This window comes from Microdochium trichocladiopsis (genome assembly GCF_020744255.1).
Source record: "Microdochium trichocladiopsis strain MPI-CAGE-CH-0230 chromosome Unknown B0I36scaffold_4, whole genome shotgun sequence".
NCBI classification, from domain to species: domain Eukaryota; kingdom Fungi; phylum Ascomycota; class Sordariomycetes; order Xylariales; family Microdochiaceae; genus Microdochium; species Microdochium trichocladiopsis.
The window spans coordinates 3,477,015-3,502,296 of NW_025763547.1; the positions used below are offsets into that span (position 1 = coordinate 3,477,015).

The 25,282-nt window shown below is 58.9% G+C and overlaps 7 protein-coding genes across 7 annotated transcripts; 3 read left to right on the plus strand and 4 right to left on the minus strand.

The window, feature by feature from the left end:
• The first annotated feature begins 155 nt into the window (after nucleotides 1–155).
• Nucleotides 156–2,677, plus strand: B0I36DRAFT_383499 (uncharacterized protein). The gene is made up of 2 exons (XM_046160963.1): nucleotides 156–622; nucleotides 718–2,677. Exons 1-2 carry the CDS (start codon nucleotides 526–528, stop codon nucleotides 2,547–2,549), a joined length of 1,929 nt encoding a protein of 642 aa, XP_046014521.1. The 5' UTR covers nucleotides 156–525; the 3' UTR covers nucleotides 2,550–2,677.
• Nucleotides 2,678–2,858: 181 nt separating this feature from the next.
• On the minus strand, nucleotides 2,859–4,828 carry B0I36DRAFT_321889 (uncharacterized protein). Its single transcript, XM_046153780.1, has 4 exons — nucleotides 4,410–4,828; nucleotides 4,126–4,355; nucleotides 3,125–4,060; nucleotides 2,859–3,041 (listed from the first exon to the last, which is right to left on the minus strand). Exons 1-4 carry the CDS (start codon nucleotides 4,551–4,553, stop codon nucleotides 2,909–2,911), a joined length of 1,443 nt encoding a protein of 480 aa, XP_046014522.1. The 5' UTR covers nucleotides 4,554–4,828; the 3' UTR covers nucleotides 2,859–2,908.
• Nucleotides 4,829–8,461: 3,633 nt separating this feature from the next.
• On the plus strand, nucleotides 8,462–14,023 carry B0I36DRAFT_241746 (uncharacterized protein; the record flags this gene model as incomplete). Its single annotated transcript, XM_046149856.1, has 3 exons — nucleotides 8,462–8,516; nucleotides 8,580–13,761; nucleotides 13,828–14,023. 3 exons carry the CDS (start codon nucleotides 8,462–8,464, stop codon nucleotides 14,021–14,023), a joined length of 5,433 nt encoding a protein of 1,810 aa, XP_046014523.1.
• Nucleotides 14,024–14,361: 338 nt separating this feature from the next.
• B0I36DRAFT_111447 (ceramide glucosyltransferase) lies at nucleotides 14,362–16,814 on the minus strand. Its single transcript, XM_046147890.1, has 2 exons — nucleotides 16,438–16,814; nucleotides 14,362–16,372 (listed from the first exon to the last, which is right to left on the minus strand). The coding sequence occupies exons 1-2, from the start codon at nucleotides 16,524–16,526 to the stop codon at nucleotides 14,701–14,703; spliced, it is 1,761 nt and encodes a 586-aa protein (XP_046014524.1). The 5' UTR covers nucleotides 16,527–16,814; the 3' UTR covers nucleotides 14,362–14,700.
• Nucleotide 16,815: 1 nt separating this feature from the next.
• Nucleotides 16,816–17,807, minus strand: B0I36DRAFT_111458 (uncharacterized protein). Its single transcript, XM_046147892.1, has one exon. The coding sequence runs from the start codon at nucleotides 17,600–17,602 to the stop codon at nucleotides 16,949–16,951; it is 654 nt and encodes a 217-aa protein (XP_046014525.1). The 5' UTR covers nucleotides 17,603–17,807; the 3' UTR covers nucleotides 16,816–16,948.
• Nucleotides 17,808–18,565: 758 nt separating this feature from the next.
• B0I36DRAFT_111462 (uncharacterized protein) lies at nucleotides 18,566–20,337 on the plus strand. The gene is made up of 2 exons (XM_046147893.1): nucleotides 18,566–18,841; nucleotides 18,926–20,337. The coding sequence occupies exons 1-2, from the start codon at nucleotides 18,773–18,775 to the stop codon at nucleotides 20,096–20,098; spliced, it is 1,242 nt and encodes a 413-aa protein (XP_046014526.1). The 5' UTR covers nucleotides 18,566–18,772; the 3' UTR covers nucleotides 20,099–20,337.
• Nucleotides 20,338–23,263: 2,926 nt separating this feature from the next.
• On the minus strand, nucleotides 23,264–24,113 carry B0I36DRAFT_111474 (uncharacterized protein). The gene has a single exon (XM_046147894.1). The coding sequence runs from the start codon at nucleotides 24,000–24,002 to the stop codon at nucleotides 23,517–23,519; it is 486 nt and encodes a 161-aa protein (XP_046014527.1). The 5' UTR covers nucleotides 24,003–24,113; the 3' UTR covers nucleotides 23,264–23,516.
• Nucleotides 24,114–25,282: the final 1,169 nt, after the last annotated feature.

Genomic DNA, 25,282 nt, shown 5'->3' on the forward strand with positions numbered 1-25,282 from the left:
TGCCTGGAGTCGTCGACGGCTGTGTCAGTGGCGGGTGAGAGCCGGGGGGGCAACTTGCAGAAGTGCTGCCAGCCAGCGGGCCGCTGCAGCATAAGTCAACTCTGCTCCCACCCTGCCATCGTTTAAGTTGCTGCGCAACTCCGTATGGCCCCCCTCAGGCTAGACTCGATCAGTCAACACCTCCGCTGACTGATGGTGAAGGCCTGCGAGCCCCCAGCCTGCCGGCCGACCATCTCGGGGTTCAATCCCTGCCAGCTCCGCCAGGACCTCCAGGGGACGGCACCTTCACGAATAGCAAGGCGTCCTGTCCTGCACGCTCGCTAGCGGCGGGCTCGTTCGCAGGAACGATTGCTGGCGACGCCCAATCCTACCCAGACCGCGATGCTATTTCCACATGTCGACTGGCAACGCTCGCAGTGCTTAAATGCAGCCAAGGCCTGTCCCGTGTTGCGACGGTCGCTTGAGCAATGGTGACTGACGGTCGCATCCGAGTTTCTCCAAGACTGAAACGTCTCAATCACGACCATGTTCTTCGATAGTCCAAAGTTCACCGTCGACACCGACCCGGCTCCGCTGCCACTCCGCAAGCCGCGCAGGCCATTCTCCCCTAAGGTCAAGACGGGTATGTCGGCCTATGTTTGTTGCTGCTGCCCCGCCAGGGGGGGGGGGGGGGGGGCGGGCTTGCAATGTCAACGCTGACCTGATCATCGTCGCCAGGCTGCTTGCGCTGCAAAACCAGAAAAGTCAAGTGCCCAGAGGAAAAGCCCCAATGCAGCCGCTGCGTCCGGATGGGCCTGTCGGATTGCCAGTATCCGCTGCTGTCGCAACCGAGAGAACTCCCACCTCAGCCAGTGAGGCAGGCTCATCGCGTCCTGCCGCCGCTCGCCGCCTACGCACTCGCGAGGGCACCGTCCACTGCCTACTTTGGCCCAGCCATAGCACGACTCAGCCCACCCCAGGTAGCATACCTCGATCGCTTTCGCCATAAGGTGATGCTTCGGATCACATCGCTCACTTTCAACGACTTCTGGGGCCGCGTGATCCTCCACGAGACTCTGAACGATGATTGTGTCCTCGAGGCTGTGCTCAGCCTGGGGGCCCTCGACCTGGCATGGGATCAAGCGAACACGACGGGCAAGCCAACAAGCCCGCATGCAGAGAATGGGAGCCAACTTAGTCTCCAGTCGTCTTCGTCAGCATGCTATCGGGAGGCCATCCGGCACTACTCTCGATCCGTTACCAGGCTTCATAGCAGACTGAGGGCTCTGGCGGAATCGTCGTCGTCGCAGTCGTCATCGCATGGAGAGCATGCATCCGACAATGTGCAGGAGCTGGTGCCGATATTGACAATGCTGTACGCCTTGTTTGAGTGGCTACATGGCGACGAAGTTGCCCAAGATCGACTTCTGAGGAATGGGTTGCTTATGGTCAAGGCCCAGGAGGCTTTGGGATCCAAGACGGACGAAGCAAGCGAGCATCAAGACTTGGCTCAGCCGTTGGTCTACCCCTGGGAACCGACTGGGCTGGGTGGCGGTGATTTCTTCAACCGTGCTGAAGATGCAGGTTCTCTGATGATACGTTGGATCGTTCTGAGCTGGCTGCTGTGGCCAGGCGCCTCGACATCCGCAGCAGCAGTGGTGAGATACTACAACCGCAAAATAGCAAATGGCGAGGCACAGCTCGACATAGCATCGCCGCCACCACCACCAACGAGCCTAGCCGAGAGCAGCTACGAGACTGTTTGCGGGATGGCGCTGAAGGTGGTGACGTTTGTTACGCTGTGGTTTGCTCGGCTCCGCGTCGACGGCGCCGATGAAGCAACCATGGCTGCTGTCGCTGGGGAAGAAGGACCAGTTCTCGACCGACTCCGAGTGGAACAGCGCGCGCTCGAAACATGGGTGCGGGACTGGGCCGCTGTCTTGTCGGCAAAGTTGGCGACAGAGAGAGATCCTATAGGCAAGGTACTGCTGACAGAGTTCCTGTTTGGGTGCAAAACCCTGACGTTCATGATCCAAGTTGGATTGCCGTTTCCTGTGGCAGACCCCTTGTCATCACCGGGGAGCAAGCAGCAGCCCGAGCGACAGGGACAGGACCTCGAGACGAGAAGTACCCGCACAGCCCACGCCGTCATGGACGAGGTCGAGAAGCGTGTCCGTGCCAGACGCGCGCTGGGCGAGGTTGGGCTGGGCGAGTGCAGCCCAGGAGCACTTGCGCTGGTCTGTCGAGAGTGCCGGGACATTGGAGTGCGGGCGCGGGCGCTGACCATCTGCCGTTGGGGCGCCCAGGCGAATGCGCTGTGGGATGAAAAAGGCAGCATGATCGGGACATGCGCGCTAGCGGCGCTCGAGGAGAGATCGCGAGATCCCACCACAGGGTTGGTCCCACGGTCATCGCAGTGGCAATGGATTCACGCGGAGTGGACTAGTGACCACGAGTGCCTTGCTGTCACATTCAGGTCGGTCACTCGGGACGAGGCGGGCGAGTTCCGGTACAAGAGGATGCAGTTGCTGGCCGCCAACTTTGGCTACGTGACAAGGTTAGAAATGTGAATCAAAGAGTGAAAGCCACTTGCCCGCAGGATCTGCAAAGCGAATGTGTGAGTCGTGTCCAGGTCTGCAGAGGAGCAAGTGAGTATTTGGAGACCGGCGTCAAGCAGGAAGGTCTGTCGTTTGGGGATGCAGCTGGTCAAGTTAGGTCAGGTCTGCCCAGGCAGGTAGTGCTTCCCACCGTGTAGTAGGGACGTGGATGTACCTGCCACACTGCACAGTGCCTGCGATTTCCTCTCGAAATCGGCACAACAGACGTCACTCGGGGCTGCGCAAGTCACTTCATGCACGGATTATCTCGCAAATATCACGCAGAGCTCTTATGGGATGCCATTCGCTATACTGCCTGCGCATTACAATTTCTACGCCTGCAGCGCATCCACAATCTCCAATGTCGGGTAGTCGTAACCCCCAACCTCGTTCATGATCGGCTCGCCACCATACCAGCGAAGAGTCACCTGGGCGATGCCGCCTGCTTCGGACACGGGCAGCCAGCTTCGAAAAGACTTGTCAGTACATAAGGTACGCACGGGGTCATCGGTCATTGCAAAGCGCGAAATGGCAAGGTGGGAACTCACTTGCTCGTCCAGTTGGCGGGCGGATTAACGTTGGATGCCTGCAGAAGAATCTTGAACGGCCCGTCGACCGCAGCATCCGACAGAGGTGTGCCGTCGGGAAAGGTGAGATTGCCACGGTGGTCACCCACTGCATAGCGGTTCAGGCTGTTCTTCACCAGGAACCCCTCGCTGTCGTACGCCGTCAAGCTCCAGAAGCCGCCTGGCGTGATCTTGGGCTTGGCCGAGAAGGTGAGGATGGCTGCTTTGCCAAGCGGCAGGTCGATGTTGGGGTAGAACGGATAGATTGCCTGGTCGGGGCCGAGAATAAGGTACCCGACCTGAGCAATGATGTAGCGCAGGACGTAGTGGGACAAGAAGTTGCCGACGTCGTTGAAGATTGTCCAGTTGTGACCCATGTCCTTGACTGCTCCGGGCTGGGCAGCATAAGCCTGTCTGGACTGGTTCGCAGCGGCCACGGCGATAGTCAGATTGGCGCTCTCCGGCTTAGTGTAGACGCCGTGCTCGATACCTGCTGCTTTGAGCAGGCTAGCCACCCATGGGCGATCCCCTGCGACGATGGGCTGCTGCCACTCAGCCAAGGCAGCCGTGAGGCGGAGGATGGCAAGCGGGAGCGGGTTGGTCGCGGAGGCGAGATATCGCGGGTCACTGAACATGGAGAGGATCCATGGGGGTGCCACTGGCAGCTCCAGGCGAGGCAAGACCAGCGTCTTGATCTGGTCTTGGATGTCGCGAACCTTCTGAATATCGTCTGGGTCATCTGTGACGAGGATCCGCTGGATCACGAGCCCGTAAGGAGCGGCCAGGTTGATCTGCGCCACGTAGCCGTCCGGCACATTGTCGTACTTGACGCCGTAGTCGTCTGGCTTGTACTTGATGATATACTTGCCGGCAGTGTCGTTGTTGATGCTGCCAATGTTGCCAATATTGTTGCCGTATCTTTAACGGCGTGCCTCTCATTAGCATGTCTCGAAATTTTAGCCCATCTCGCATGGCGTACTGACAAGTCGTAAAAGGGAAACACCCAGTATCGGTCCTTGATCTCCGGCAGGGTCACCTCCAGATCAGCGGCGGAGACGTCGACGAAGATGCCAGAGTAGACCGTGTCAGCATTGGGCCGTACGACTCCGACACCGGCGGCTGTGGCGAGATTGCGCTGGTGGTAGATGAAGTTTGTCACGGCGAGCGGGACGGCACGAACAAAAGTGCCTGCCGCGTACAGGGGAGCGCCATACTGTGGTCATAGTCAGGCCTCGATCAAACAGCGGGAGATGGAGAGTAGACGTACGACAAAGGCAAAGTTTGTGGCATTCTGGACGCAGGCGACATCTGTGCATGGCGGTGCTGGGGAGCAGGCTCTCCTATGGTGTTGTTGTTGCTGAACAGCAGCGGCCGAAGCCAAGCTGGCTGTAAAGAAGGCTGACCACCTCATGTCGGGCGCCTGTGCCGTGAAACGCGGCTGGAATGATGACGTGGGGGAGAAGCGCCCGTCTGCTTGTGCGACTGTACGGAGCTGGGAGTGCTAAGTCCTCCTTGTGGTAGGCAGTGGCCGCGTCTCCTTGTCCAACACCAGCAGCAGGGCTGGGGCACTTTGGCTTATATACATCAGTGTGGCCCGATCCGAGGGTTTGAGGGACGAGCAGCTCTCTGGTCCCCGTCGCAAGGCTGGCCCAATCGGCATATCAGCCAATTGGCCAATGGGCGGACGCGTGGGTGGTTTCTTGCATGGCCGTCATCACGAAGATGTGTGTAAAGTGCAGGGTGTCGTTGCCGACCCCGCCCGCCGTGAGCAGGACCCATGCGCCTCCCGCAAAGCTTGGCTGGGGGGGACCAGGGTGCCGAGATGAGATTGGGGTGCGGCCTAGTGATGGATTAATTGCGTGCTTTGCTCGCTTTCGTTTGGCTCGTCCAGCCAGGCACTTCCGGAAGCTGACCTGCGTGGCGTGGCGCACGTCAAAGTGTCGCAGTTCAGGCAGCGAGCCTCAAAGCGGAAAGAGTTGAGCAGCGCTTGTGCAGTTGATGGCGTCGTGTTCGGCCCGCCCGGCGCCAGGGCAGATCACTGCCTTGAATGCGGCCAGTCTCTGATGGGCCAAAGACAGCAATGCCGAGGGTTTGACCTTTTGCTGTGGTCGCGCGCTGCATCTTTCCCTTGCAAGGGCAATGCACGCACTGTTGTCGGCACACCAGAGTTCGCTGCTGTGACTGCACCAGGTGTGCTCTTTTGCCTGCCTGGCCAGGCACCTACTGTAGGCCATGGTAAGGGCCCAAGCTCAAACCCGATAGCGAGCGAGCAACCAAGCCTGACCTCGAGGCCGCTGCGCACAAATGGCCGCGCGTTGCCTGCCAGCCTCAACGGTCTCGGATGCAGATCTTTTTCACTGGTCTGGGTTGACGAGAATTGCAACAAACACGACATCGACGGAGGGAATGGCGAATCATTTCCGGCACATGGCTCGCGCCAGCAGTTTGGTGCCGGCCTGCCCCCCCACTTGATCCCCCGGGGAGGAGCCCATTCCGCTCCGGGGCCCGGCTCCGGCAGGCGCTTCCTATCTCCGCCGCCGCAGCACCATCGCGAGAGCGACCTTTCCCACCGTCCCCGTCCGCACCCGTCCTAGCCACGAGCAAATATTCGCTTCCAGCGGTACCGCCAGGCCAACCGCCGAACGAGTGGCCTTTGCACACTATCCGAGCCTAAATCCCCGGTCTTTGTCATGCAAATCTGCCAGCGGCTCCACTTCGTGATCCCTCTTCCTTCTGCAAAGGGCAAGTCAAGCTCGGGTTCCGATGGCACGGCCGCGTCCAGACTTGCTCTCGTGTGTCTCGGCATGATGAGAGGCGAGAGGTGATGGGCCGCACAGCGGACGCCATCCCGGCGCAGGTTCTCGCCTCTGTAATTGGTCGGTCACCTGTGGCGCGGTCAACGCCATGCCGGGTGCCATCCGGCATCGCTTCGATGTCACGGGCGACTGCATTGCCGCAAGGGAAATCACATATTGAGCAGCAGTTCCATAGACACGACGATGGTATATATCACCACGATTTTCCGTGCATTTTCAACCATTTAATCTGATTGTATCACACCTCAAGCTACAATAACGGAACGTTCCCACCACAGCTTCCAACATCAACAAAAATCTGCCTTCCACTCCGCTCAGAGCACAACGCATAACGTAATCATATAATCAACATCCACACGATGGCGACTTCTCAATCCAGCATGACCCAGTGGACCAACTTCCTCCTCCCTTCCGCGCAGGACCTCGGGCCCTTTGAGAGTTTCTGTAGGTCCATCCGCAAACCACCTTGATCCAACCTCACGACCTTGTTCACGTTTGCTGACAGCCATCGTCCCTGGCGTAAACAGTCAACTTTCGCGGCCCACAAGGCGAGCCGGTAGACAGGCCGTACCTCGCGCCGACCCTCGCCGACGTGCTCGAGGCGGACGAGACGAGGCGCGAGGCGGTCCTGACAAAGCGCTGGCAAGGCCGGCCCGCAACCATGGCGGAGACGAGCAGAATGACAAACTTTGCGCCCACAGACGTACAGGCCTCGACGGCAGCGTGGCTTGGTGCAGCGCTTGTTGCTGCTGTTCTGCTTTGATTGTCTGGCTCGACTATTTGGGTGCTTGGCCCGGAACACGTGACGAGAGAAGGAAAGAGAGAGAGGAGGGTGGGCGATTTTCACGTGGTGGTGGTGGCATCCCTTATCATATCATGATCTGGGCGTATTTGTCTTTTGCTTATCCCAATGTTTGGCCATGATGAAGGGAGCGGCAATGCTCTGCTACTCGGCCGATATAATTTCCTAATATCGAATAACTACCGTTTTACCTTACGTCTTGCTTGACAGTATCAGATCGCTCGAAACTAGCACGTCGATCACAGCTGTGACAATGGAAGGAGACCTTGCTTCGAGGGTCCGTATAGGGCTGACGGTCCACGGCAGTTGGTGCCCTTCTTGCCTTTTAGGTTTGTCTGCAGAGCAGATGGTGCAGAGGTTCGTCTGAAATGGGTTGTGGACAAACCCACCCGACCAAGGGACCAAGGATGCTTGGCAGCGGGCGGAGGGCCGGGTCGACGGAGGAGGAGGCTGGCAGAGGAGCAGCAATGCAGTGCAGTCAAAAAAGGGCTGGGGGCCGTCCCCGCAAGAGGTCAAGTCGTGGAGCGTGCTGACCGCCGCCGCCAGCATGCTTGTTCCATGCTGGTTGTGGTGTCCCTGGGGGCAGGTGCCCAAGGTGGGTGGTGATTGGCGGAGCGGAGCGCAGGGGCGGCGGGCCTGGTGGTCATGCACTGCCAACTCAGCACGCGGCCGGCGATTGGGTGGGCGCCTGCAGACCGTGCAGCAAGGTGAGCACTCGCCCAGTGGTGGCAGGCAGCCCATGTGACCCTGGCTCGTCTGGCAGTCTGTCGGTCTGGACGAGCGAGCGTGTTTCCCATGCTCTGCCTCAGTGATGCGTTGGCACGCTGGGGCCCACGGGCGCTAACTAAGACTGCGGCGCTGCCCCTGCCTGCTTGCTTGCCTGCTCCGAGCAGAGGCAGCATGAACGTAGGGCATGCCATGGCACGCCGTGGATGGGACAACGTGGTTGTGCATCGTGACAGGCCAATACCCGCCCGCCGAGTCCTGGCCCTGAAGCTGATCCTCCGTGCTGGCGGCATTGTGGATGTCGATTCCACGGCTGCGAACCCCTGCCCGTCCTCGCCCTCCCGCATCGGCCCCCAGCGCACGCACGTACACATCGCCAGCGCAGACACTACACAGGCCAGCCTCAACAACACAGAGCCTCGCTCCTCTCCATCATCTTGTGCTCGCCATTGTCTGTTCTTTTACTTCCCGCTTCATCTTTGTGCGTCCCTGACCTGCGCCTTTTCTTTGCTTTCGCCCATCGCCGGTTTCCGTCTCGCCGTTATCCATCGCGACAACAAAGCCCATTGTTCGCGTTCCCCACCACAAGCGCACCACCCCACCACCACCACCAACATCACCACAAGCATTCCCCATATCACGACCTCGTCGGCGGCATCCAGTTGCTCGTGTTACTGCTCACAGATTGCGACAAGACAGCCGCTGCGCCAACCCCTTTTCGTCGTGATACACCCGGTCCACCATCGTCACGCCCATGGCTACGCTGCAATGAACGCTCCAAAGCCAGCTTGAGTGGCCGTCACCACGCCTCCTGCCTGCTCCTCGTCTCCCTCACAGGTCCTGCTCGTGTCAGTTGCCTCCCAGGAGCTGCCTTGAGCTTTCTCATTGTCTGCCTAGTGCGCAGGCGGTTCTACAAGGTCGAGTCTGCAGCTACAGCTACGTCCCGCGCCCTCTTGTCTGTGTCTAGACGTCACCATGATATCCATGCAACGCTCGCTCTCCTCGCCCGTTTGCGTTCAAGCCTCCCCTCGTGAGTCAACGTTCTCATCGGACTGCGCCCCAGACTCCGAGACTGACCCAGCCATCTCTTTAGCTGCATCACCCTCCGACTCTCGTCCATCCTCCAGATCCCCCGTCCAAGCCTCTGCGGACCTCCAATCACCCATAGCCACGCCTCGCCTTCGATCCAGAAGTCCCACGAAGCCCCCGGCCCTCCAGGAATACCATGTTACTCTCCCGATGCGCAGGGCACATGATACATCCTCCCAGCAGGGTCGCCAGTCACCAGCAAAAGGAGCGAGTCCCATAATCATGCAGAAACCGATCATAGACCAGGCGGTCCTACCGGGCAAAGGCCCCGAGGACAGAATCCCAAGGACCCACGCAAGTGCCGAAGAAGGACTCCCTGCGCTTCCGAGCACGGCGCCGGTCAAGGCACCGCAACCGCTTCTGGGCGACCCGGCCTTGTATGCAAACACCAACATCAACCTGGAACAGGATGGAACTACCTTGGAGGAGCTCGCCCACCTGGTCCGGCTGTCCAAATACCAGGAGCGCAAGCGCGCAAGCACGAGAGTTCGGCTGCAGCGCAATCTTATTTCGTCTGCCCTCTCGGCGAGGCTGACCAAGTGTGGGGAGATCACTCTCCGGAACCTGGCCGAGTGCTTTCGGAACGAGGACAAGAAGGGGTTTGCCAGTCTCTTCAATGCCATCCATGATGTTCGGTCCAGCTGTGATGAGACCAGGAGTTTCGCCGTCCTGGAGCCAGAGATGGACTCGCTCAGGGCGCCCGGCGCGTCTTCGAGCTCTGGAAATCCAGACACACCAGTGGGCACGTTTGGAGCCATGTCCGCCGGTCAATCCGTGGTGCCCTTTCTGAATGACATCTCCGCCTCGGCACGAGAAGCATTTTTGAACTTTCTGACGCAGCTGCGCACTAACCCGGACTATCTGGCTTCGCGCCTCAGTTCTCTGACCGCTTCCGAGATTCAGGCACTGACTGTATTTCACAAAGGCTTGGAGCCAATCGAGCCCGTCATGCCGTCGTTCAACCGCGCAGGCGCACGAGGAAATGCCGGATCGGCCGGTCGGGGCTCTAGTAACCAGCTCAATGCTGTGGAGAGGCTGCTCTCGTTCCAGCGGCACGACCCCCTATCTGCTCTGATATACACGTGTTTCGCCAATTCTGCCGGTCCTGACAGTGCTGAAGACCGAAGACGGACCGATGTCTGGGCCGCTGCTTGTGCGAGACTGGTCCAGAACAAGGCCCACCACTCCGTGCTGACCTCGGTCCTCAATGTTTGGTCTACCATGCGCGACTGGGCAGGCCGCTCAAACATGGAGCTGTATCTCATGAAGATCCTGGAGGATGGAGCTTTCCTTTTGGATCGTGCCGAGGATCCCAACGGGACCAGGTTCAACCTGTCGACCTGGACTACCAAGGACAACGCTGCCATGGAGGAGTTTTACGAGAATGCCGTGGACGGTCTCTTTGAGATACTCGACGACGAGGACGCCACTGGCATCCCGGAGGGTGTCATCGAACTCGGAAACGCAATCCTGCGTCGCGTGGACAACAAGCTTGTTGAGGAAGTTCGTCGCTGGCTGGTCTACCAGTGGCTCTTTACAAACTGGCTATTCGCCGTCATCATCCATCCTGAGAGTTATGGCATGATGGCTGAATACCACATCACCGAGTATGGTAGGCAAAAGGTGCTGAAGCAGGTCGCCCACCGCGCACAAAAGCCCGTCTTGGACATGCTCATGTCGTCCTACAAGTCGAAGCCGGATCCTGTGTCTCCTAAAATCCAAGGACATATCCAGAACATTCTCGGTCGCTTCCGGCCGTCCAGGACCACCAAGACTGCCAGGCTTCTCCCGGCTCGATCCATCACATCTCTGCGAGAGACCGCCGAGGTGCACCCATATCTTGTGATCAGCCCTGCCGATCTTCTGACTCTGGTGAACGCACTCTTCCCGGAGAAGAGGCCGCAGTCAGGACATATGAGCAGCATCAGGTCGGGCGCCCCTTCGCTGTCCGGGTTCTCCGCAATATCCCAGCCAGTCTCCATCGGGACATCCCGCAGCAACAACTTTGAGACCGCCTCGATCGCGAGCTTCAGTGCTTCGTCCGTACTGAGCGATGCAGCCACCTCACGTGAGCTTTCTTTTGAGCAGCAGACAGGCGGCAGCCCGCAGCGCTATTCTCCACCATTTCTTGATCTCGCCTCACAACGCCCGTCAGTCAACTACGAGGATGATGGCTACCGGCTTCGGCTGGCCATGCACGAGATGGTCCAGACGCTCGGCGCAGATGTTGTAGCTGGCTCGTGTCATCCTTGCGCGGAACGCTGGGCTGTCCTCTTCATTTCGTCAAATGGTAGCAACCTCTCATTGCAGATGACTTATGATCCGGATGAGGATCTCGACGAAGAGAATTCGTCCACGACGAGCGAGACCGAGGACGAAGAAGTGGATCGGCCCGAGCTGGACAACGACTACCATCTGCTGCGCGACTCGATCCTGAAACTGGTTGAAGACTTTGAGATCCCCAGGAACCTCGACGATGACGGGTCGAAAATCACGCTGAGCAACCGTGCTTCTGGACTGAAGAGATACAAGTCGAAAAACAAAATCGTGCTGCCCGAGTCATCAATGGGCAGCCGGAACCCGTACAGACCTCGCGTCAGCCAAGACGATTTGTCAGCTCTTAAGTCACCGTCGCCCACTGTGGACGAGAACGACGTCGACGCGACCCCACAGCCTGTTCTGGTAACCATGCTCATCGCAGCTTCCTCACAATCACGGGTGCAGTCCGACTTCGTGGGTGCCCACTTGTACTGGAGAACCCTTCAGCAGCTGAATGCCCTGGGATCCTCTTCCCTGCGCAAGAATGGATTCGCTGCGCTGCTCAACATCTTTGCAAGAGGGCCTCGTGACTCCATCCGTCGGTCAGCATCCGCGACGGAAGAATACGACGCCTGGCTCATCTGGCTCAAACAAAGCCAGGAGCGCCACGAGGGACTCCTTGACACCATGATGAAGAGGCTCAGAGGCTTGCGAGACAAGATGTGGTACAAGACGGACGTCCACAATTCACAGCCATATGAAGACATCCGGTGCCATTGCACTGCTCTGAAGATTATGGGTGTCCCAAGCAAGTGGGACTCATACAAGCGCAACAGAGCACAAATGTCGCGTGGCTTGTCTGCGAACTTCCTCTACCAGAATGAGTCGCAGACGCTCGATCTACTTGCTGCTGCCGAGGAGCAAGGCGGTCCCAACAAGTTGAGGGACGACCAAGCTGACAAGACTTCACGGTGGCTGGAACAATATGGCATCGAGAACTTCTGTCGTGGAGAAGAGCGGATTCATCGCTTCTGCTGCGAAGTCGACACCTGCATCAGCAAATTGGTGGCCGAGCAGGTCATGGACAGCCCAGTTCTGTGGTCGAGTGAACTGTTCGCTCGTGACCGCGCCGCCTTTGGTGGTCCTCGCGTTGCTGCTTCTGCTCGCGAGAGGGAAAGTTACTATATTGATGAGGATGTTGTCAGCGTCGTCAGCGGCCACGGGAGACGATACACGTCCTCGTCTACACGACCCGGCTCAGTGGCTCGGGATCTGCGAAGTGTCACGTCCTTCAACCTGAGCCAGATCTCTGTTGATTCGAGTCGTTTCGCCCATCCCAGGCACAGCGCTGCCATGTCTGATATTCTTGACGCTCATGAGTACTTCGGGGTAGCCTCACCAGTACACTCGATCGACCCTACGACAACATATTGGTCGCCCTTCCAGTCAACAATGCCATCGGCCGCCTCGGCGATGTCCACAACATCTCGTGCTCACTCGCCTACGACAAGTCTCACGAATCTGTCGAGCCCTTTCTCTCACCCCTTCTCGTCTGTTGCCTCGCAGTCTGGTCAGGCCAGGCCCGGTACATCGGCCTCGTCCAATGAGACTGTCCACCAGCAGCGCATCTCGGATGAGAAACAGCAATTCCTTTCCGACCTGCGCCAAACGCTTACGAGCCTGCTGCTATCTGACCTTGGCAATCTCGTCTTTTCTCGGGGTTCGGAGACGGACTCGTGGTTCAACGACCTGGGACAACAGTGTATCGAACGCGAGGAGGCCCAGGCAGCGCGGGCACCGACTAAGGCGGCAAAGACAGACCGGAACGGACCTTCCGCCCCCAAGCCTAGGGTGATCGAGAAGAAGAAGAGCTTCGGCGACTTGCGGGGTGCTGGTGAAAGCGCCATAGACACAACCTCGAATCATGGTGCTGGCGGCCCCAGCCAAGGTCCTGAGCCGTCAAAGACGGTCGCCAGTAGCTCATCGACAACAAAGAGCCGCAACACCGTTGCCAAGGACGGCAGCTCAGACTTCCCGTACAAGAAGGCGTATCAGAGGCTCTTCCGGATGTTCTGCGTCCATCCCAACCCACATGTGAAGCTCAGCGCTCTGTTTGAGCTCAAGAACCTGGTGGAGGCCTCATTACTTACAAGTGGACGCAAGAACAAGTGGGCTCGACAGCGACAGCTTGGTATGCAGAATGACCAGCAAGAGCACGGAGGTCACCAGAGAGCCATTGAGCAAACCATTGACAGTGTGAAAGAACGACGTTCGCACGCAAGCCAACCCGTCGCGCCTCACCCGTGGGGCTCGCGGTTCCCCGGCGCCTCGGACACCAAATCCATCATGTCGGTAATGCAACCGAACACTGATGCCGTCGCGAACATGCTCCTGTCGCTGTTCAAGGACAGCCAGATCCGGCCGAAGACGCTGTTTCGCGACCTGCAGTTCATTTCATCCTTTGTCCCCCCCTCTATTCTGGACAGGAGCGAGAAGGGCAGGGCTTTCTGGGACACGGGCCTTGCTGCTCTGACACTCAAGCAGGACGTGTGCCGCACCATGGCAAACACGGCCTACGAAATCATCGACTTGGATCAGCAGTCGCGAAAGCCGGCGGCTGCCAGCACCGTCAGTGCTGGAGACAAAGAGGATAAGGGAGTGGGTGGTGGCGGCAAGCACTCTCTCAGTCCAAGGGATGCTGCGCGCATGTACAGCATCACCGCGAAGGAGGGCGACCCCATGGCACAGCGCGAGCTCGCGTTGCTGATCCTCACGCGGCACGAGCTGGTGGCCGACAGGTCGACTCTGCCGCTCGCAAAGCCGCGCGACGTCTTCAAGCAGGCGGTCATGGATAACTTTGGCGGCGGCGGCAGCAGCGGAGGCCGCTCCGGGGTGAGCAGCGCGCGCCACGTTGGCGAGCGCGTGCGGTCGACGTTCTCTGGCAGCGTCGGCAGCGGAGCCGGAGGAGGAGGTAGCGGCGGCGGCGGCGGCAGCACTGGTGGGCTCTCGTCGTCGTCGTCGTCGTCGGCGCCCGGGCTTGGCGGTCCGCAGGATGTGGGTGGTGTCGGCGATGTCCGGCCGGACCCAAGCCTGATGTGCGTCGCATTCCACTGGATGGAGACTGCGGCCCAGGGGGGTGATGCGCAGGCCAAGCAGTTCCTGGTGGACAATGACATGCGGATGAACTGAGGCACGATTCCCTTGGAGAGATACGGCGAACCTTGTCGTGCCGGAGGTTGGTCATTTTTTGGATATGTACACTTTCGCCCCCCATGATGCCCTCATTTCGTCGTCTTTTTATCTTGATGACTCTTGCGAATACCCCTAGAAGTTTTCATATTATTCATGGCACAATTTTATTATTATTTCAAAAAAGAAAATGCTTTGTTCTCTTGCACTGCTGGCGTTGTAGGAATTGCTATACTCCTGCCGTAAATGTCGGGTGGTGGTGGTACCATGCCCATACCCTGGGGGCCACCGTGTGTCATATATACATCATCAGACTCTGACTTCTACTATGGTATGTGTTGCTAAGCTTATGTGCTTCCCCTCGGTGTCGTCTCCTTCGCCGCCAGACTGATTTTCAACACATTGACGAAACCACCCAGTCTCTGAACACAAAATACCAAACCCGAAGAAAGTGGTCAGATATGTTACGTTCCGTGGTTCGTCGTCTTTCATATATTCATTACTATTATTCTTAAGATTCTCTTTTTTTTGTGTCCTTCTATAATGTTAGGGTCATGTCCACGTGAGATCCAAACAGAGCAAGCGCTGGCTGGCTGGCCGGCCCAGCACTGCATATACCGACAAGGCTATTATTGCCGACGGACGGGCCCTCCCTCTGATCGCGAGAAATGCTGAAGTTACGCCTTGCGCCTGTTGCTTGTCCTCTTGCTCTTGTTCTTGCTCCTGCTCCTGCTTGAAATGCTCCCAGAGCGAGGACCGCCCGACCTGCGGCCTGGACGTTGTGTCGTTCGCTGACTCGCAACCTCCTCCTCCTCCTCGCTGGTCTCGTCGTCATTATAGTTGCTGCCGTCAGAATCGGCCTCGGTGTCCGGGTCGATCGCGACGACAGTCATGTCGGAGCGCACGCGGAACCGCTTGCCGCGCCAGGTCACCGAGCCGCCGAGCAGGACCGCCCACGTCCAGATGGGGAGGGCGAGAATCTCCCGCCCCAGCCAGCCCAGGAACCACTCGCCAAAGGGGCGCTTCTCGTCGCCGCCGTGCCGGAAGCCGCGTGCGAAGCGCGGCGTCGCTGCCGAAGAAGGACCCTCGCTGCCGTCGTTGACCTCGATCGTGTCTCCGCGGTAGAGCACCTTGAACACCACCCTGTCCATGGCCATCCATGTCGTCACGCCGATGAGCCAGGCGATCCCCATTGCGCGCCACGTCTGTGGGATACCCGTGAGCTCGTGGACAAAGGGCACCGTGGTCAGGCCGTACGAGAAGTACAGGTTGCAGACGAGCGACTCGACGGCGTGCTCGACAAGCGTGGCTGCCAGGACCGTCCACTTGCGCGCGCGCAGCCAGCGCACGCGCCGGCTCCAGTACGCCACGACGGACATGCCGGCGACGGGCTGGACCGCGAGATCGCCCGCGGCCAGGCCGTGGTTGTCGAACCCCTTGATCGGGGAGCGCCAGAGCAGGTCCCCTATGGCGTGGTCTTCGCAGAGGTAGTACGAGAAGTGGTCCAGCCCCTGAGGGAGACTGGCCGCGGACGTGCCCGCCAGGGTGGGGTTCCTCGAGGCGTCGGTCACGCGGTCGATGTGCGACTTGCGAAACATGTTGCTCTTGCCCAGGGCGCACGGGGCCACCCCGACGGCGTTGATGGCGCAGTAGAACTTTGCGTGCGTGGTGGCCATGAACTGTTCCTCCAGCCGGCCTCCGCCGTGGGTTCGCCAGCGCGCCAGGAGGGACGACGGGACGTGCACGGCTGCGGACGAGTCGGAGCTGCCGGTGATGGAGGCGCCCGAGAGTAATGCCCGGCCCTCGCCGTCCTGCTGAGCCATGGAACTAACCGTGTCGACGACTATGGGCAGCTGGTGGACGAACTTGACAGGCTTGACCTTGGGGCCTCCTGGTTGCGAGTAACCGCACAAGCGATCGACGAGCCGGCCCAGCGTGCCCGGGCTCACCCAGACATTGCAGTCGACGGCCCATATGATGTCGCCCTTGGCCTCGCGGTAGGCGCGGCTCAGGTTGCGGATCTTTGGGTTGGGGCCGACGTTGTTGACATTGCCGTCGGGGCCGTGCAGCAGAGGATCTTCGGACTCGATGAAGATGCGGGCGTCGGCCTTTGGGAAGTCCTTGAGCAGCTTGCGCAGGGTGGGAAGGGCGGCATCGTCCGGGTCGGAGACGCAGAAGTGTAGTGTGAGCCTCTCGGAAGGGTATGCCTGGTGGAAGGAGGAGGCGAGGCAGTCGTAGAGGCCCGGCTCGAGGCCCTTGACGGGGCGGAGGATCGTCACATGTGGTACTTTGTCGCGCGGAAGCGCCGGCGAGACGGGCTTTGGTGGTTTGGTCGAGTAGTTGCGGAAGCTGGGCGGGGAGTTGCAGTGGTCAGCACCAGAGTCACCGCATATGCGAAAAATAGAAACGCTCACAGTTGAGTAATGCCTATTGTCTGGACAACCACAACGACGCAGCCCCAGACAAGGCCTATGTAGCCCAGCACCTCGGGAAGAGGGGCCATCCCAAAGGTGTAGTCGTCGGAAGAAGAAGGAGGCGGGGCGCTACGAGTGGCAGGCGAAGGCCATGAGGGCTGATGCGAAGCTGCGCGGAGGGAGCGGAGAAAGGTCGACACCGGGGCACCAAAGAACAGGACAGAGAGAAAGACGGAATGGCGAGCGTTGCGAGCTGTCAAGCTAGAAGAACAAGAGCGAAGCCGTTGGGCGTTGGCAAGGCGGACACATGTGGAGCGTGGAGCACCCAAGCAGAGGGCGGCAGTGCCCGCTACCAGCGTAAGTAGCGTAGCCTGGTGAATAATAATTTACGCCATACCAACGAGACCCTGGCAGCGGGAAGCCAAATAAATGCCAGCCAGCATCCCGGGAGATTGGCTGACAGCCCACCCCATCTTCGATGGCCGCTGGCTCAGCCAGTTGGGCCACTGGATTAATTACCAGCTCCCAAGCTGCAATTACCGGCCCCTCGGCCTTTGTTGTTCTCCAGCAATACAACAAGCAATATACGTATCTGTCGTGTCACAACGGCTGCCCAACGATGCTTGGCCCCCGTTGAATGCTTCAAGGCTTCTAGAAGCCCTGCCAAGCTTTTGTGTTCGCCCAACATCTCGGCAGTAGCAGCAGGGGTCGGGCATCCTGACAGCCAGAGCGCCGTCCCTAGGCACAACCACTGAGACCTGGACAACTCCTGATCCAGAAGCGTTAAATAAAGAACGACCGATCCGAGGCACCATGATCTTCGGTTTCCTCCAACTACGAGCGATTGGCGTCGGATCAATCCATCATCACGCTCTGTCCTCTTGGGCACGCAAACTCCTGCAAAGCTCCTCGGCTGCACAAGACACCACAAAACATCGCAGATGCAGTACTGGGTGCTTCCTCTCAGCCAATATAGCCACGTCTGCTTTGCATATGTACATGCAGATTGCCGCCTTTCTGTATGAGCGACCCCCTCCCACACTGTGCTGATGTTGTGTTGGCCACAGCGACCAAAGCATCGCCCCAGGGCAGACGAGGCCATGAATTTCGTGTCTTCATCTATGCTGCTACGCTGGCTGCGAAGCATTGCGCGCATTGTGCGCATATGTGCCGTGTTTTGTCATAAAGATGTAGTGTCCAAGCCCCGGCTTTCCAACACCACCTCTCATTCCCACCACTTTTCCAAACCTGCACGAGCCCATCTACTCCATGCTCGTAATGTCGGCGAAGCCAGGTCTCGGCGATGACTTCTCGCGTATCTCGATCCCGGGGCCGATGGGGTGCGCCCTCCGCCTCGACAGCGGGAAGATCTGGAATTTGGGGGAATAGTCTTGTCAGCCTCAGATCTAAATGAATGGTCTGCGGCGACCACGGAGCACAGTCGCATAGCCAAGCACTCACTCTTGTGTTTCCCCAGCCCAGCCTGAAAGCTGCCTCGTGGGCAAAAAGTTCACCCCAGCCAAGCATCATGCCGTTGATAAAGGGCAACAGCAGGTTGATAGCGGTGCCGCGGAGCAAAGACCAAACGGTTGGTGGCTGGTAGAGGACGATGGCGGGCGAGCCGGAGGAGCGCGGGGACGACTCCTCAGCGGCCGAGTAGTGTTCGCTGTCCGAGTGCATGGTGACGCCCGACTCGGCCAAAGGGTTGGGCTCGTCGAGAGACATGGCAGAGGCGGGATTGGACAGTCTGGTGTCTGGAACACGGGCAAACGAGCAGAAGCGTCGGAGGTGAGGCCGCTGGCGGTGACCTGTGCAGAGGCGTTGCTGCGTTGCTCTAGGAGAAGAGGGAGAGCGGGCGGTGGCTGTCGATGATGGAATTGGAGATGGCAGGCACAGAGCGTTGGAGATGCCTGGGCGGTGGTGGTTACCCGACGTCGGCAGCGCTAGAGTGCGTGCTGCTCGAGGTTGTGCACGGTTTATGCACGTCCCCAGTGTTGTGCTGCTGCACAATGTCACAGTACACGCCAACGAGGTGGTGGTGGGGCAACCCACCCCCGCCCCCGGCAAGGCGTGCGGTGCCTGACGTCGTCGCCGAGCTGCCTGCATTCACAAAGCTTCCCGAGCTTAAGCTTGAACTTGGACCGCACCACACATTCTTCGAGGCATCACATCAAACTAGAGGAACTGCAATCCATCCCATTCACCTCAACACACAACAACTCACGCTTGGTTCTCTCCGTTTCTTTTCAGTCATCCACCGGCTGCCGTCAGCGAGCTGTCTCGGCTCCCTCACATTCACTTCAGCTACCAGTAACAACCCAGGCCCCTCGTCACCATGGCGGACCAGGTCTCCGATCAGGCCATCTCACAGCTTGCCGCCATTACCGGCCTGCCGGCAGATCAGGTAAGTACCATCTCGTTGTGCTCTACGCCCTCTTCCAACCCCGTCCCCCGCTTAAGTTTTGGCTGACACGCACCCGCGATCCAGTGCGGAACCGCTCTGGAAGCCACCAACGGCGATCTCGATGCCGCCGTCAATCTCTTGCTTGCCGCCGAGTCCGACGATGTCGCGCCTGCTGCCAGCTCATCATCTCAGCCCGCCGTGCCGGCCGACTACACCGGCCCACGAACACTCGATGGCCGACCAGCTCCCGAGGCCGCCTCCTCATCGTCTCGCTCTGCTGGCAAGCGCCCCCAGCAGAAGAAGAAAGGCCTCCAGACACTCAGCTCCATAGGCGATCGCGGCGATGACGACGATGAGGACAGTGAGGACGACGACCCCAGCGAGCGCCGCGATACTTATGCCGGTGGTGAGAAGAGCGGCCTTGCGCTCCAGGATCCGGGCAGGCGTGGCCCCTCCGACCCAAAGAAGATGCTGGACGAGATCATTGCCCAGGCGCGCAACAACTCGCAGCGGCCCGAGCAAGCCGCGCCTGCTGGACCATCAGCTCCCCGATCCTTCCGCGGCGCCGGCCAAACTCTCGGTGGTGAAGGTGTCGAGAGTCGAAGCATCCCCGATCCTCAAGGGCCTCAGTCTGGCCACCACAGAGCGCAGGCCGGAGGGGTTACCGAGCGTGTCCTCCACATCTGGACCGACGGCTTCAGCATCGACGAAGGCGAGCTCTACAGGTTCGACGATCCTGCCAATGCTCAAGCTCTCCGGATGATCCGGATGGGACGTGCTCCCGTCCACCTGATGAATGTGGGCATGGATGAGGAGGTCGACGTCAAACTTCACGAGCATCACGAGGAGTGGAAGCAGCTCCCCAAGAAATACAGGCCCTTCGGTGGTGAGGGCCGGCGTCTGGGCAGCCCAGTTCCCGGTGAAATTGCACCAGTGCCTGCCGCTGCAGCCGCGCCTGCTGCAACATCTGCTTCTGCCTCGGCCTCTTCGCCCTCGTCGACCGTCGACGAGTCGCAACCGACAATCACCATTCGTATCCAGACGCTGGACGGCGCTCGCCTACCCGCACGGTTCAACACCACCCAGACCGTCAGCGACGTGTACGACTTCATCTCGAGAGCATCTCCAGGTCTGGGCAGCTCAGGCTGGGTGTTGGCCACGACTTTCCCCAACAAGGATCACACAGACAAGTCGTTGGTCCTGGGAGACATGCCAGAGTTTAAGCGCGGCGGTACGGCTGTTGTAAAACGGGTGTAGACAGCGAAGAATCAAACAGACTTCAGTGCAAAAGAAATGCAGCAGGTATGGCCTCGGGATTGAGGCGTATCTTAAATCAAGTCTCTGCTCAAGCCGGAGCTTCAAGTCATTGCAAATTAGTACATAGCCGGGTCTTCATGGCCTAACAGGTAGCAACGTGGAATCAAGGGCTACGAGCTTGTCCTGCAACTTGTTCTTCAGCGATGTTGGTCGCAGCTTGGTCTTTACAGTATGCAAACTCTTTGGAAGGTGCTTGATGAATTGTGCGGAGCCGACTAGTGATTTTGGGCCTTAAGTTCCGATGAGTGTCTAGATTCGTGGTTGTCTGAACGCGTGAACACGGAACAATTGCCTCGCTGTCAGGCACGAACGTGCGACACAATCATGACAGAGTGTGAAATACACCCGGCTCCTCTCCCCTCTCATCTTCTTTCCACTACGCGGCAGGTGGCTGCTAGGCATTGATCCGCTTGGGAGCGCACGTTGGTACACGGCCAACTCGAATTCTGATATTCATCGTGGTACTCCTGCTTGTCACTTGCCAACCATGGCTTCACGGCCAACGCCATCGCCATCAACGATACGCACGAGTACAAGGTCCGCGACTAAGACGATTTCGTACACCCGCACATTTGTGATTTCGAGGCTGCTGTCTTGATGGCTTAACGGGTGTCTGCATTCGAAAGGGTGAGGGACAAGGGAGCGCTCAGATTTGGTAATTCTTAACAACCTCTTTTGTCTTTTTTTTTTTTTTTTTTTTTTTTTCCTGTTCTTCTTTCAAATCTGCTCGCACCACTCCGTTGCTAGCTTTGTGCATCTTCATCCTTGCTCAACCTTTTTTTTTCCCTCCTCCTCGATGATCTTGCATGATCCGGCACTTGTAGCACCGACGCTGACTGTAATGGTGCTCGCGTCGCCGCCGGCAATATTGATCCCAGCTTGAAAACTGCCACTTATCCCTGGCTTTCCTTCTACATGGGGTCCCGACTGCCAGGATCCCGACGAAACTGATGTACAACCTTGAACTAGAAAACAGTGGCATGAAAGACGGGGGAGCGCGTCCACACGCCCTTGAGGAGCCTGCAGCAAGTGTTCACGAAGTGCAAAGAAGCTTTTGGGAGGTGCATATGTCGCCGGACGGCAGCTCCTCAACGGGTTCATCCGTCACCACTCGCAAGGTCCCCCCCAGCTTGCTTATTGTTTTCGTATTACAGGACAGAGAGAGAGAGAGAGAGTGCCTGCGGCCCGTCCCGGAGACACCCGTCCCGCTCTCTCCGCCTGCCACCACAACCACGCACGTCCGTGTCCTACGCTCGCGTTTTAATAAACCGAACGTCCAACAGAGCAAACCCCTGCCCCCCCCTCTCCCCGGGCCGGCTCGGAGAAGAAAAAAAAAACGAAAACGAAAACCATGGGCCACCAGGCACACCCTCCGCGATGGGGAGACTCCACGGCGCGCAAATGTTAGGTGGGGTTCGCCGACTGCGATATCTGTGGCCGGAAGGGGGGAAACGGCAACGGAAATGGATGGGGAATCTGTGTACAGCTGGGGGGATTTCTATGGCCAGAGAACCCTTGCAGGCTCCTTCTGGAAGGCCTAATATTGGTATCTGCCTCAACAGTCGCCGTGGATGCGAGTACCGGCAGTTGCTCTACGAGGAGAATTACTGGTCATGCCCCAAGCAGGGCAACCTCTAGAGTTACGTATCTTAAGGTAGGTATCCTTACCACTAGGAGGATTGTTCCATGACGTTGGCAAGCGCATGTCTGCCATCCTTCCCCGGCGCCAGACATAAAAGATGTCGCCGCCGCCATGCAAGTACTCAATTGGAAGTAGTCAGAAAGCAGCTACATTTCACTGGAGAGGCCAGTCTCATCGTACATATGCCGGACGTCGTATTCATGTGTTGCAAGAATCGCAATCTTCGCAGTCGATTACTCTGGAACTAGTCCATGCTCGGGTGCAATTACGTGCCACAGGTTCGTGGAAGATATCATCATGATGTGTGTGTGATGTCCGACTCGGCGCTACTGTGATCGATAGTTGGCCATTAGCGATTACACAACAGAGGTTCCACAAGCGCCATCGCATGACCTTCCAGGAGCACAGGTAAGGAGCACGTCCTCAAATGTCCACTGCGACACGCACCACTGCGATAATTATACAAATCTCCCATCCTGTTGAGCAGGTAACACAAAGGCCCAATTGATGGTCGCAAGTTAGTTGTCGGTGCCGACACCCAGCTGAGGTCTGAATTAGCTTCGAGGCTGACATATCTCAGCTGCGACCAGGCGAGCCAGGTCTAGACTCTCGCCACCTTCTCGGCGACCACCAAGCGAGTCGATAAGCTCAGGACCTACGGGCGATAGCTTCCGGCGCGCGCGGTGTGCGTTGCCGACCATGAAGCCTACCGCGGACTGTGTCGCCGCCCAATGACAAAAGCCAATCGCAGCGTGGGATCGAGGGCCCGCACACAGCGAGGCGACAGGATCATTACGGCTACTCACGTGTGCCCAAGCTTGGCAGTTTTCTCCCAAGCGCACCTCAGACCACTGCGAGCTCCGGCTCGGCTGTCTTGCCCACTCTTGTGTGGTCGACCGATCCCAAGCTCTGGTGGGCCCCAATATTAGTTGGAGTCGCTCCGTCGGTGGAAAGAGCTGGCGTGCAGAGCGGAAAATGACCAGGGCACCAAAGGGCATTGATTGATTGCTAAGGTGAATTTTGCAATATCCCACAGTGCTGGGTACGGGAGCACTGACCCTCGACGCCAGCACGCCTCCACTTGGAAAACGTGGTCTAACTAGAGAAGAGAAGTGGCACCAATTGAAAATGGTTGCTCGACGGCCTAATTACTGGGTGCACTGGATGATTTGCATGAGACGATCCACCCGTCAACCGAGGGAACAGGCATGCGACACGACAGGGTTCGGCGTGGAATGAAGCCACCTATAACGACCCCGGCCGGTCGCCGGTGAACTGTTCCGGACCTTCGGACCATGCTTGCTTTTCCTGGCGCGGGCCTGAACACCGTAAAGGTACAGGGCACTCTCGCAGGGCGTCCTGTCGAGCGTAACCTCGCTTGCGGCGCGGACGAGCATGGCTGCCAGATCCTGGTCGCCGGTTCCTGAAGATCAGCCTCGCTGCCCCCAGCCAGGAAGCCGGGGCCCCTTGTCACATTCGAGGCGTGATTCGCTGGAAGCCTGGGTTCTCTCCAAGATTCATACGGGATAGGCAAGTCCGGAAGGCCACCCGGCTGACCAGGGGTGAAAGCGGCCAGGCGGTTCCTGGCTGAACGGACCGGCACCGGCAGGCGATGGATGTATGTAGGTAATGGCCATCATGCATGCGCAGCAAGGCTATTGCACATGCACGTCTATATGCACATGCCAACGTTGCGGCAAGCCAACGTCTTGGACCCTATTCCACGTCGATCCTGGTGCTTCTTAGGCCATGCGTGTCAGTCTTGGTGGCATGGCGGCAGCAGATCTGGAAAGCAAGGTGACGGAGGAGAACGCCCCAGGGAGCTAGAGGCAGGCCCGGTGCTGGGCCGGTTGGGCCGGCTGGCGAGTCATTCCTGCTGGTCCACCAGGCTATTGATCTTCCGCTAACTGCGATGGCGCGGCTAGCCAGCATGGGCACTGCGACCTGTACGCAGTATGCCCTGGTCCATCCCCGCTGCTTTTGTGGCCCCTCCACGACACTTGGGTCCTTGGCGCACTGACTACCAGCCCCCCCATCAGCCACCATTGGGCCGACAAAGACCATGGGCCTCTCTGGGAAAGCAGTGCGTGCAACGCAGTGCAGACCAGAGCTGGGTAACCATCTGCTGGCTGGCAGTTGCAGAGGTGGCCAAGGGAGGATGGGATGGTTGATATCTGTCGATGCTGGCTGGGACCCTGACATGGCAAACGTGGATCGTCGTCCCGGCCTGGATTTGACACAACACTCTGGGTTGCCTGGATAATTAAGCTTGGACGCCACATTGCAGTGCTCTCCAGTGCTAGGAGGTGGTGGTACTGACGGTGGCAGTCATGGAGATCTGGCCGGGGAGCGGTTGGCGATGGCCAAAAGTCTTAATCAACTCAAGCCTGGCCTGGCTTCCGGGAACGGGCAGCGAGCTCAGACGTCATCGTGTCACGCTTCTGCAGGCTGGCTGATTCTCGTTGGGTGAGGCGGTGTCTGTGCGGCTCTCATGACAGGTCGGGGCGCTTGCAGATCCAGGGAGGGATGGGCAGGCATGGCCGGGGCAAGGCGGACGAGAGAGGTGACACGGTCGTTCTGGAAGCCGGGCAGTGGTGGTGGTGGTGGTGGTGGTGGGCACGGCATGACTCGGCCGCACGGCCCCGGGATAGGCGTTGCTGGCAGGCCGATCCTGCAGAGCGAGGATTGCCAGTGAAGTTGTCGCGAGGCCAGTCTGCGCCGAGGGGATGAAAGCGGGAGGGGAGGGCTTGGAGAGACAGGACAGAGCAGATGTCTGGAGCAGGCTAGACGAGGCCGGCGATGGGCAGGCCCTGGAGCTACCCCACATGACTCCTGCCCACCTGGAGCTATGGCCCCTCGCGGCCTAGCTCCAGGGCGCCAGCTGGCCGCGGGAGCGTCGCGAGGGTGCTGCCCGGGGGCTCCTCCCCTCGCCGTCAGGGGCTCGACAGCTGCCATCCATCCCACCTGCAGCCCAGGTGCAGTGCAGGTGCAGGTGCTTGCTTGCTTGCTCTGCTGTGCTGCTCCTCATCCCTCCATCCCATCCTTCCCAATCCCATCCATCCAAACTCTCGGCCCCTGTCCCCAAGCCCCCCCTCCACCCCTTTTTTTCTCAGGCTGCCGGAACCACCACCTCCCTATTCCCATAGGCCAATCCTGGGCCCTGGTCCCTGATCCCATCCACGCCCAGCCCAGTAAGTTTGTCCCTCTCCCGGACTTGTGCTGTGTCCGTCCATCCCATATCCACTGCCCACGCCTGCCTGTCGACGGCTTGCTTGCCTCTCCTCCACCTCCTGCCGGCCTCTTTCCTACGACTTCTCTGTCCCCCTCGCCCACACTGCCTCTGCGAGAGCTTCGCCCGCATCCAGACTGACAGACTGGACCAGCTCGCGTCTTCACCAGCCCAGACCCGGCACTGAGTCTTTGCGACGTGGGACCCCTCTTCGCCTCGATCAAATTATCTCGGCCGTTTCCGCCGCTTTGGG